Genomic DNA, 12,390 nt, shown 5'->3' on the forward strand with positions numbered 1-12,390 from the left:
TGAAATTCAATAATTAGAAGTAAAATACAAAGCCCCAAATTTTGTTGCCCTCAGACACCTGATTATCTCACAAATTAATTGTCCTAAGTTCCAAGGAAAACTAAGAGGGGAGAAAACCCAAAAGGTGGTTCTGAGCTCCAGTTTCAGCTCAGTGCCTGCAGCCTAAGCCTCTGCTTTCCTTCCTGCTCAGCTGTGATGAACCTTCGCAAGGAATAAAGCAAAATCCCAGCCAGGCAACTTCCAAACCGTTGCTGCCATCTAGTGCCGCGAGAACCTTCTGCTGGGCTGCCTGAAAGTACAACCTGTGCTGGAACAGCATCAGTGGCAGAAAGTAGCTGGTTAATAGTAATTCTGGAGTGAGTGACTTAGCAAAGCCAGGAGAGGACCTCTCTTAAGCCCTAAGATAGGTAATAGTCAGAAAAGTCAATAGAGACAAGGAGATAGTGCACAAAAAGAGAAGTTCTGCATTTCTCAGTGCTTCCTCAGCTCTGTGCTAGGTGCTTGGCTGGATGGTCAGCTTGAGGCCATTTCCCCTTGTTCTGTCTCCAACTGCCTGTGAGAAGAGCCCAGCAGCAGCCTCTCCACAATGTCCCTTCAGGTAGTTGTAGACAGCTGATGCCATCCAGAAGGTCCTGGGCAGGATGCAGAGGTGAGCTGAGGAGAACCTCACGAGGTTCAGCACAGCAAAGAGCAAGGTCCCGCAGCTAGGTCAGGGCAACCCTTGGTATCAGTCTGCTCTGGGGAGGCCTCACCTGCAGGGATGTGTCCAGCTGTGGGGCTCCCAACACAGCAAGGACATGGACCTGCTGGAGAGGGTCCAGAGGAGGGTCAGCATCTGTTAACTCCAAAGGACTTGTCCACCATCTGGATGCAGCAGAAGAAAGCGACGGGAGAAGGGATGAGGTTGGTAGCCTCATGCAGGTCAGGCCAGGTCCCAAGGGGCTCTATTCAGCCAGGGAGAACACTTCAGTTCCCCCCAGCCTGCACTTTGCTCCTCAGCCAGATGAACTGCTCAGCCACAGTGCTTTGGAAAGGCTTTGAAGGAGTTCTCTTCCAGGAACCACAACAGATGCCTACTCTTGGAAGGCAAAATAAGCTTTGTCCAGGCTGAACCAGTCAGCACCTTTTACCCTCCTGGCTTCATAACAAACTCCTAAGTAAAGGCAAAGGGAGCAGAACCCCCTGGGGAAGGTGCAGCTCATGGCCAGCACCACAAACCCTCCCAGTTTCTAAGCTCTTGGGGGGAAAGTTGTCCCAGCAACAAGCTGGGGTCCAGCTGTGGATGTCAGGGAGGGCTCTCAGGTGGAAGCAATTAGGAAGGAATGGTGACCTGCACTGTGCGAGCTATTGCTGAGAGCTGCCAGAGAAGCTGAAGTTCATGTGGCTGATAACCCACATCCCCTGGTTCTTGGCTGGCTTCCTGTACTTCCAGAAAATAAAGCCACAGGTATTGCCTGTTTGCCACCTGGGCAACTGATGCTGGGCTCACTTCTCCCAACTATGGCACCATAACCTGCAGCTGACTTCATTCCTTTTTGACATTCCATTACGCCCAGAGGCACAACTTCAGCAGGAAAGGGCAGCTCCATGCCTCTGGTGATCACCACTGACCATTCACCCCTCTTCTGCTCATTTATAGAAGGAAAAAAAGAACCAACAAAACCCAGTCCAAACCTCAAACCCAAATCTGCAAGGAGAGAATTCTTAGTGGATTAGAGTGCCTTAATTCTGGTGCCAGCTCTGTGGAGCTGGGTGCATTTCAGCTTCTCCCACTCTGCAGATGCCCTGGGACCCTCCCAGGTTAGACACAAGTGCTGAGGAACAGAAGGAGGTGAAGCACTGAGAAGCAGGCACCATGCAGATTCCTCCGAAGGTTTTAAACTACTGCATCTGAGAGTCTTTAGCTAAAGGCACTGCCTTTGCATCTGCTACCTTCCCATGGACTTCTGCTCCACTTTTGTGCAGTTTCTCAACCCCTCTACCTTCTCCCCCACTTCTCCCTAATATCAGTCTGAATCTACCCACAGACTGCCAGTACAGTTCCTGGGGTAGACATTTCAAGTGTAACCACACTGTATTTTGGTTGCAAGGCATCCCAATGCTTCAAAGTTGCTGTCTATAACTACCTGAAGGGACATTGTAGCCAGGTGGGGGGTGGCCTCTTCTGCCAGGCAACCAGCAATAGAACAAGGGGACACAGTCTCAAGTTGTGCTGGGGGAAGCATAGGCTGGATGTTAGGAGGAAGTTCCTCACAGAGAGAGTGGCTGACATTGGAATGGGCTGCCCAGGGAGGTGGTGGAGGCACCGTCCCTGGAGGTGCTCAAGAAAAGAGTGGATGAGGCACTCAGTGCCATGGTCTGGTTGACTGGATAGGGCTGGGTGCTAGGTTGGACTGGATGAGCTTGGAGGTCTCTTCCAACCTGGCTGATTCTATGAAAGCTTGCCAGCTTCTCTAACTGACTGCAAGCTTACCTCTGCATTGAGGTTGTCAGCAAGGCTCTCCAGGAACTGGCTTTCAATGGGGTTCTGCTGCGTGAGGAGAGTCAGGTAATGGCTGAGTTTATCATGAGTCGTAATGATGATGCCTTCTCCAAACTTGTCAAACTGAGGCCGTCCAGCTCGACCAAATATCTGCATGACATCTAAAATTCCAAGGTCAACAAAGGAGCCTCTTTTTGCAGCATATATTTGTGTTCCCTGGTTGGGGAAAAGTTAATAAAAATTACCATAAACACACAGGAATATAAATCCTGATGAGCCCAACACTGAAATTAGGCAAATACGGCATGATTTCAGAAGTGTACTTTAACTAATCCCTTCATAATCTTTGATATATTTAAATCTTTACTATACAAACTAGGCTCCCACAGGAGAGAAGCAGTTTAATGAGATATAAATAACATTTCAAGTCACTCAGGCACTTCCCCTCCAGGCCCAAACCCCACAGCGAGGCCCTTGCTAGCGAGGCTTCTTCACAGGTTTCCTTTTAAGAGAGGAAGCCAAGCGCAGAGTTCTGGAAGCTCTTACCTTAATCACGACAGCGTGAGCAGGAAGGTTGACCCCCCAGGCCAGTGTGGCTGTGCAAACCAGGACTTTGATGTGGCCATTAGAAAACAGGGTCTCCACCAGACTCCTGTCCTGCCGCAGCATCCCTGCGTGATGGATGCTGAATCCGTCCGGGAACAGCTCACGCAGCTGCTTGTTTCTGGATCTCTGTACCTGGAATGGACAAGCACAACGATGCAGCTCCACTTCTAAATGCAGCACACAAAACCTCAGCTCCTTCTTGTTACAGGAGAGACACTGAGGGGCTGGAGTGTGGCCAGAAGGGCAAGGAAGCTGGCAAAGGCTCCGGAGAACAGAGCTGGAGAGGAGCAGCTGAGGGAGTAAAGGAGACTGAAGGGAGACCTCATTGCCCTCTACAACTCTCTGAAAGGAGGCTGGAGCCAGGTGGGAATTGGTCTCTTCTCCCTAGCATCAGGTGATGGAATGAGAGGAAATAGCCTGAAACTACGCCAGGGGAGGGTTAGGTTGGAGATGGGGAAAAATTTCTTTGCTACGAGAGCTGTGAGGTCCCCGTGGGTGCTTCTCATCTGCAGGCTCCCTCAGCCTGTCCTCGCAGCCCTTTGGCTTTGTTAGCAGAGATTCTTTACTTCTCCACAGACTACAAGAGAGAGAAACACTTTTTTTTCCCTGAGTATCACTGTACTTTCATTTTCATCTCTGCACACTACAGAGAATTAATTAATATAAAGGGAATTAATATAAATCTAGATAATTAAATATAACGTTGTTATTATTATCATCAACATTTACTACTACCTGCCACACTGGTGCTGAAAGCTGATTTAAGGGGCACAGAGTGAGCAAAGCAAAGCAAACTGTGGTTCACAGCACTGGCATGCTGCCAAACATGAACAATAAATCTCTGCAAACACAGGAATAAATAGGGAGATGGGAATGCAAATATAAAGCTGGACATGGAAAGAAAAACATGGCAGGAAAGCCACATTTCTCTACCTCACAATTACCCAGCTCCTCAAGACCTGATCTCTCCTGCTTTGGCAGTCACTATTTACTGTTCGTTTAAAGGAAATCAAACTCAGCTTTTAACTGCAGATGATATTTAGGCAAGTTTAATTAACTGCTGCAGTGCTTAAAAAGGACCGAAGGAGAAAGGGAGGAAGTGGCAGTGCAGCTCATGGAGCTTTATGAGCTGGCAAATTGTTTATAGATGACACAAATGCAGTTAGAGTTTATCAGCAGATCCCAGGGAAGAGAGGCATGTGGAGAACTCCCCTCAGCCACACATCTGAGCAGAACTGTAACAGACATTTGGGTTGATCTGGATCCCACGCAGAAGGTGGTCTGAGCACCTGACAATGGAATTAGCTTTTGGTCTGAGCATCTGACAAGGGAAATTAGCTTTTCTCTCCAATAAACCTGCCAGAACCACCAGAAGCAGCACTTCTTTTTCAGTAGATTTTCTTTTTGCCCTCTCTCAGCTTCAAACCATTTCCCCTTGTCCCATCCTGGACACATCCTCTGCAGCCTTCCTCTAGGATCCCTTCAGGCACGGGAAGGCAGCTCTGAGGTCCCCTCGCATCTCAGTGCTGGAAGACTGCTCACAGCACATCCTTTAAGGGCAAAGCATCTGCAAACAACCCTCTGCTGTTGTGGCAATGGATGGCACAGCTGCCCCCCTAAGTCTAGACTGGAGTGGATGCAGAGGCACAAACCCAACAATTCAGGAATAAGGGAAGGGAAACTGTAAAAACTTCTCTTTGTTCTATTGCAGACTGAAAGGTTTGGCTTTGACTACATACAAAAGGTTTCTGCCTCAGGTGTGCAGAGAAGTTGTTACTCTGAGGTCCAGCCCTGGGCTCCTGAGCAGAATTGATTTTCCCTCCCCTATTGCTCAGGGGGAGCTGCAGATTGATGACCTCTGCTTGTAGTTGTGTGTGCACCCAAACTGGTGTGTATTAAATCCCTGCTTTCACTTGCTGCCACCTATGTTCCTCCTCCAAATGTCTTGACTCTCATGCAGTCCTTGATGAAGACACATTAAAAAGGTTACAATTAGACACAGAAAAATGTCAAGCTTAATTTTAATGAGAAGTGAGGGCCTACATAGCAGAAAAGATTTAATTAAGCATTAAGGTATTTCAGCTAAAGACTTCACAACTCTAACAGCTTCCTTTGCCCTTCTCTTGCAGCTGTTCTCACAAAGCTGTCTCCAGTCACAGAGCACAAGCTGCTGCTCTTGGCTGAACTACCAATACTGTGGCAAGCAAAAAAAGAGACTTTAAATAGGGTTATGGCTTTCTTATCAAGTAACCAACCCAACAATAAAGCCTGACCGTGAGGGACAGCTGCCAATAAATTGCTTCTTGGTAAGCGAAACATCAACGTTTGCCTCGCTGGTTGCCACACTTACTGATAACAGACCTGCTCTGGAGCCCTCACCACAGGAAGGACAAACAGAGGAGACCTAGAGAGAAGCCCAAACCAGGAAGATTCACAGATTGAGTTGGGCTGGAAGGGACTCTCAAAGGTCATCCTGTCCAACCCCCTGCAGGCAGCAGGGACACCTCCAACTAGATCAGGCTGCCACATCAAGTCTGATTTTGGATGTCACTAGGCATGGGGCCAGAACCACATCCCTGGGCAACCTGTTCTAGTACTGCACCACTCTCATTGTGCAGAACTTCCTCCTGATGCCCTACCTCAATCTGCCCTGCTTCAGTTTAAAGATGAGCAGTTTCACTGACCAGCAGATTGTGAAAGAAACAGAGTGTGAAGAATTACAGATTGGAGCTTAAAGGGAGAAAAAAGGAACAGGTTTGAGCTGTGCTGGTTTTGACTGAGGACTCTGCTCTTATCAATTAGAACTTTTATTTGTATCATTCAGCTTGCACTCTCTGCATAACAACTAAGCTATCAGCAGCTGTTTCTAGGACAGGGATGAAGTAGCAAGGTACGTGGGAGTAGGAAGATTAAATTATTATTTTATTGCAGAAGCAAAGAATTAGCTCTGAAGGAAATGTCCCCTGTAGGATTTAAAAGCTGCCTGCATTGCTGTGATGAATAGCTCTTAAAGAACTGCTCCTTAGCTTGCATTACCTTTCACACTGCTTAAGAAACAGAAGTCTTTAGGGGGAGGGTGGGGAGACACTGGCACAGCTTGCCCAGGGAGGCTGTGGATGCTCCCTGCCTGGAGGTGTTCCAGGCCAGCATGGATGAGGCCTTGAGCAACCTGTGCTGGTGAGAGGTGTTCCTGCCCATGGCAGAGGGGCTGGGACTAGATGATCTTTGAGGTCTCTTCCAACCCAAACTTTTGTGGGATACTATGATTCTATACACCTATAAATGGATAACTCTTAGTATTCGCTGCTCATATAGCGGTGCACCAGGTCACAGCACACACAGCAGGGCAGGGCACACGCAGCCGTGCAGCAGGGCAGGGCACACGCAGCAGTGTGCGTGCAGCAATGCACCAGGTCACTGCAGATGCAACAGTGCAGCAGGGCAGTGCACACACAGCAGTGTGCATGCAGCAATGCACCAGGTCACTGCAGATGCAACAGTGCAGCAGGGCAGTGCACACACAGCAGTGTGCATGCAGCAATGCACCAGGTCACTGCAGATGCAACAGTGCAGCAGGGCAGTACACACACAGCAGTGTGCACGCAGCAATGCACCAGGTCACTGCAGATGCAACAGTGCAGCAGGGCAGTGCACACACAGCAGTGTGCACGCAGCAATGCACCAGGTCACTGCAGATGCAACAGTGCAGCAGGGCAGTACACACACAGCAGTGCAGGGCACACGCAGCCGTGCAGCAGGGCAGGGCACATGCAGCAGTGTGCGTGCAGCAATGCACCAGGTCACTGCAGATGCAACAGTGCAGCAGGGCAGTGCACACACAGCAGTGTGCACGCAGCAATGCACCAGGTCACTGCACACGCAGCAGAGCAGCAGGGCAGTGCACACACAGCAGTGCAGCAGGAGAGTGCACACGCAGCAGTGTGCATGCAGCAATGCACCAGGTCCCCTACAAAACTTGTTTGGAAGCTCTCCTGTAGAGCTGCCAATCAGTTGCATCTCAGAGACCCCCAACAGCTCAACACAGCGGGCCCAGGCAGTGCTCCTGCGCCCTCACGTCACCTCCCTGGGAACAGCAGCACTACCTTCACTGACTGATCTCCCTGCTGGCGGTTCCTAGGAAGAATCCAAAGACAATCGATCTCTCCTCAACCCAGATGGCTTACATGTCCTGGCAGATCACTTCTGGCAGGATGCAGGCTGGCCAGTAAGCTCTCCTGTGTAATGAGTATGCATGCTCATGCTTTGCATCTTCACTCTGTTAATGCAAGTAGCTCTTAACTTCACAGAGTTATCCTGCAGTAATATCCCTGTCTAACACTTTTTCTTTTGCTGAGTTATAATTAGTGGGTACCTGGCAAGACTGTATTTGAAGAAGGTAATTCTAGCAAACAAATGTGAATCAGTTTGAATTTCTCCTGGAAGAGTCAATAATCTAATTGTCTCCCTCTGGAGATTTAAGTTCACTGTATTAAAGTTAGAATTGTTTAAACCTATGAGTTATTGATCTGATCAATTTACTGAAATCACCTCAGTAAGTTCTGTAAAGTGCTCTAAAAATCCCTCTGAAGGAGAAAGGAAGGAGAGAAACATAGAATCAAGCATGTTGGAAGAGAGCTCCAAGCTCAGCCAGCCCAACCTAGCACCCAGCCCTAGACAATCAACCAGACCACGGCACTAAGTGCCCCAGCCAGGATTGGCTTCAACACTTCCAGGCACAGAGACTCCACCACCTCCCTGGGCAGCCCATTCCAATGCCAATCACTCTCTCTGACAACAACTTCCTAACAACATCCAGCCTAGACCTGCCCTGGCACAACTTGAGGCTGGGTCCCCTTGTTCTGTTGCTGCTTGCCTGGCAGCAGAGCCCAACCCCACCTGGCTACAGCCTCCCTGCAGACAGCAATGAGCTCTGCCCTGAGCCTCCTCTGCTGCAGGCTGCACACCCCCAGCTCCCTCAGCCTCTCCTCTCAGGGCTGTGCTCCAGGCCCCTCACAGCTTTGGCGCCCTCCTGTGGACACCTTCCTGTACTGCAACATCTCTCTTGAATCGAGGAGCCCAGAACTGGACACAGCACTCAAGGTGTGGCCTGAGCAGTGCTGAGTAGGGAGAGCAGAGTGCCTGCTTTGCTTAGACATCTTCCTCCAGTGGTGTGAAGAGAACAATTCTGGGAGTGCAATCATCAGGAGGACACAATTCAGGATGAATTCTCTCTTTCCTAGTATTTTAGGTGGTTTTCTTCTGAACCTCCTCCTCTGTCTGTATGCAGATTTCCACTGGCTGAGGGTTGTCTCCTGTCCACCTGTCATTTCCAAGTGCTTGTCTAGAATGGAAGTCTGCCTGTCCTTAGCAGACTGCTGCACTAAGCCTGGCTCTGCCCCCACACACCCCCCTCTCTGCAGGGCAGAGCTACCTCCAGTGAAGGTGACATGGTCTGGAGGTGCTGTGTAAAAGGCTGGACTCTGCAATCTCTTGTTGCCAAATGTAAATCTCACAAGGCAAGAGATAATTACATACTTCAACTTGTAAAGTACTAACAGAAAAAAATCTCTTCAGAAACCAGCAGAGCTCTAAGTGGTGAGGGCAGGAAAAGCTCATTTCCCTTGGAGTCTCTATTCCTTGTGTCCAACTCAAGTCATAGAATGGTTTGGGTTGGAAGGGACCTCCAAAGGGCATCCAGTCCAACCTCCCTGCAGTCAGCAGGGGCATCCCCCAGGAGATCAGACTGCTCAGAACCTTACCAAATCTGACCTCAAATATCTCCAAGGATGGGGTCTCAGTTACTCCTTGGGCAACCTGTTGCAGTGCTCCAGCAGCCTCCTGGTGCAGAACTTGCTCCTCACATCCACTCTCAATCTGCTCTGCTCTCATTTCAAACCAGTGCCCTGGTCCTGACTCTGCAGGGCTGTGCAAACAGTCTCTCTGCAGCCTTCTTGTAGTCCCCTTCAGGCACAGGCAGGCTGCTCTAAAGGTCTCCCTGGAGCCTTCTCTTCTCCCGGCTGAACACCCCCAGCTCCCTCAGCCTGTCCTCACAGCAGAGGTGCTCCACCTCCCAGATCTCTATAAACTTATCTCTTCCTGAGTTATCTTCTTCCCTTACTGTTCAATGAATTTTTACCACTGTACCCTGAGGACACCACCACAGATTGCAGAAATGCCCTCTTTAAGCCTTACAGTGATTACCAACCCTGCCAGCTGATGATTCCCAGCACCCCTGCCAAGTCCCTAGCTGGCTGCTCCCTGAAGTTCTGCTACCTTGGTGCACAAGGCTGAAGCCTGGGGATTATTAAAGGCTGCTCAAAATCAGTTTAAAGATCAGATTATGTCCTTTACACACCTAAAAAGGCACCTAAATGTAGCTCCTAATAGCTGATGAAACAAGAAGCTTCATGGTTAGATTTGGGCCAGCAGACTTGGGAATTTAGAGAGGTGCCAAAAGCAAGCAGACAACGCAAGAGAGCTCCAGAGCTCAGTTTTACAACAGGATCCTGTCCAAATAGAATCCTAGAATGGTTTGGGGTGGATGGGACCTTAAAGGATCACTCAGTTCCAAACCCCTGCCATGGGCAGGGACACCTCCCACCAGCCCAGGTCACTCAAGGCCTCATCCAAGCTGGCCTTGAACACCTCCAGGGAGGGGGCACCCACAGCCTCCCTGCTCCAGTGTCTCATGTAGGGTATTTTCCAACAAATCCATGCTAAGTTGTAAAATTCCTTCTAGTTTTAAGCATTATCTATCTAGTTTTAAGCTTTATCATCCCTCAAATCCAGCCTTTATAGTCTCAATATTTTATTCCACACACTAACATGATGTTTCAGACTTCATGAAGCCTGCAAGATAATTGCTTTATAAAGTTTAAAAATCACAGAGATGAAGACAATTTTGTGTAATTAAGCTCAGCTTTGAAAGGTTCTTCTACATCTACAGATCCTTAGGCATGCACCTAGCACAGAGGCATCAGCCCTCCCCTGGGCACGGCTTTGGAGCAAAGGAGGAGTCCTTTTCCTGGGCAACTAACTTGTAACAAACTCTGGAATATCCTCACAGAGATTTGAGGGGAAAAAGAGTATTGCACTGATGTTAGTTCATGGAATCATAGAATGGTTTAGGTGGGAAGGGAGCTCAAAGCTCAGCCAGTTCCAACCCCCTGCCATAGGCAGGGACACCTCCCGCTAAAACAGGTCACTCAAGGACTCATCCAACCTGGCCTTAAACACCTCCAGGGAGGTTGTGAATCTGATCTTTGATCACATTCTGTGCTTCTGTCATCCACAACCTCCCTGTGCCAGTGTCTCACCACCCTCCCTGAAAAGAACCCTCTCCTGAGATCCAGTTTCAATCTCCCCTCTGCCACTTCAAACCCATTCCTCCTCCTCCTGTCATTACCAGACCTTGCCATTAGTCCCTCTCAGCCTTCCTGTAGCCCCCTTCAGATACTGGAAGGCCACTCCAAGGTCTCCTGGAAGCCTTCTCTTCTCCAGGCCGCAGAGCCTCAACTCTCTCAGTCTGTCCTCATAGCAGAGCTGCTTCAGCCCTCTCAGCACCTTTGTGGCCTCCTGCTTTGTCTGGGGCTTGTAAATCAGCTTGGGAATGTGTCATAACTGAGGAGCTTGCTGCTGTGCAGGTGTTGTAGAATCATAGAACGAGTTAGGGTTGGATGGGACCACAAGGATCATCCAGTCCCAAGCCCTCTGCTGTGGCAGGGACACCTCACACTAGATAAGGTTGGCCAGAGCCTCATCCAGCCTGGCCTTAAACACCTCCAAGGATGAGGCTTCCACCACTCCCTGGGCAACCCACTCCAGGCTCTCACCACCCTCATGCTGAAGAACTTCTTGCCAACATCCAGTCTGACTCTCCCCATTCCCAGCTTTGTTCCATTCCCCCCCAGGCCTATCACCCCCCGACAGCCTAAAAAGACCCTCCCCAGATTTCTTGTAGGCTCCCTTAAGACACTGAAAGGCCACCCTGTGATTCATGTGCCCTTGCTTTAAAGCAGGCTAAGTGGCTTCTTTGGCAAGCTAACTTGAAGTGTCTAACCCACAGTGCAGACAGCTCTCAGAGGGAGTGTAAGAGAAGATCCCACACATCTAACACCCCCTAGAGAAGAGACCACCTGGCTGGGAAGAAGCCAGGAGCTTGTTACTTCCTCACTTCCTGCAGCGCAAAGCAGGTGAGAGCAGAGCTCTGTGCTGCTTCCACAGCCCTCTCCACCCCTGCTTCACTCCCATTTCTCACACTCTGTGTACTTACCATGTCTGCATTAGTGCTAATGACTGCTCAAAAGTGCTGGATGCCATACTGTGAGCTTCATTTGCTTTAATCTTTTAATTATATTAACAGCCTGTCCTCTGCAGAATTAATAATCATATCTGCTCAAAGGCTTGCAGCCTTCCTCCTGCATTTCCTCTCCTCAGAAGCATTTTCATCTCACAACTCTGCCCTCGAGAGCAGCTTAATCTCAACAGGATTTGCAGAATTCTCTACCTCAGAGTTGAACTCATATCTGTAAGGATGCCTTTGGTGGAGTGGTTGGGCTAGGTGATCTTAGAGGGCTCTTCCAACCTTAGTGATTATAGCCTCATTATAGATTCTGTAAGTCAGGAGGTGGTCTGCTGGTCTGGGAGGTGCTGGGGAGAAGTTGGACTTGGTGATCTTAGAGGTCTTCTCCAACCTTAATAATTACAGTTATCATTTAGATATATCATAGATTCTGTAAGTCAGGAGATGGTCTGGTGGTCATGGGAGGTGTGGGATAGTAGGTTGGACTTGATGTCATCTTACAGGTCTTTTCCATCCTTAATGATCCTATGATTCTATAACACCAGGAGATGGTCTAGTAGTCAAGGAGGTGTTGGGTAGAAGGCTGGACTTGATGATCATAGAGGAAGACAAATATCAAACCATGCCATCACCTGCCTTGAAGTATTGATGTCTTAAGCCTGACTACCTTTATAGTGTTTGAAATGACCTTTGGTACAGGTGATTCTGCTCTGGCAGGGGGGTTGGGCTGGCTGATCTTTTGAGGTCCCTTCCAGCTCCTGACATTCTGTGATTCTGTGACAAACCCCCCTGAAGTTGAAGTAAAACACATAGAAAACCTGAAGTTTTTCCCCCTGCTTTAAGTGTGAAAGCTAACACCTTGTGAGACAGTTCTTGAACTACCACTGCATTCACTACCAAGACAGATAGAAACAGAGCCCTGGAGCAGGCTGCTCAGAGAGGTTGTGGAGCCTCCTTGCTACAGATGTAATTTACCCATCTTGCAGTCCATACTATCATT

General features: G+C 49.1%; 1 protein-coding gene across 7 annotated transcripts in view; it reads right to left on the reverse strand.

Annotated features, from left to right (window-relative positions):
* Positions 1–12,390, reverse strand: part of ASCC3 (activating signal cointegrator 1 complex subunit 3) — a 161,512-nt gene that overhangs the window by 90,685 nt on the left and 58,437 nt on the right. For 3 of the 7 annotated variants that reach the window (XM_064170382.1, XM_064170383.1, XM_064170384.1), the window contains exons 15-16: positions 3,029–3,220; positions 2,474–2,698 (exon numbers count right to left, since the gene is read on the reverse strand). In XM_064170382.1, the coding sequence (XP_064026452.1) occupies positions 2,474–2,698; positions 3,029–3,220 (417 nt within the window). Of the gene's footprint in view, positions 1–2,473; positions 2,699–3,028; positions 3,221–4,675; positions 5,051–9,978; positions 10,159–11,824; positions 11,979–12,390 lie in introns of those variants that run through there. The other 4 variants (XM_064170390.1, XM_064170387.1, XM_064170388.1 and 1 more) reach the window with 4 other exon arrangements.

This window comes from Pogoniulus pusillus, chromosome 33, assembly GCF_015220805.1.
Source record: "Pogoniulus pusillus isolate bPogPus1 chromosome 33, bPogPus1.pri, whole genome shotgun sequence".
Lineage (NCBI taxonomy): Eukaryota > Metazoa > Chordata > Aves > Piciformes > Lybiidae > Pogoniulus > Pogoniulus pusillus.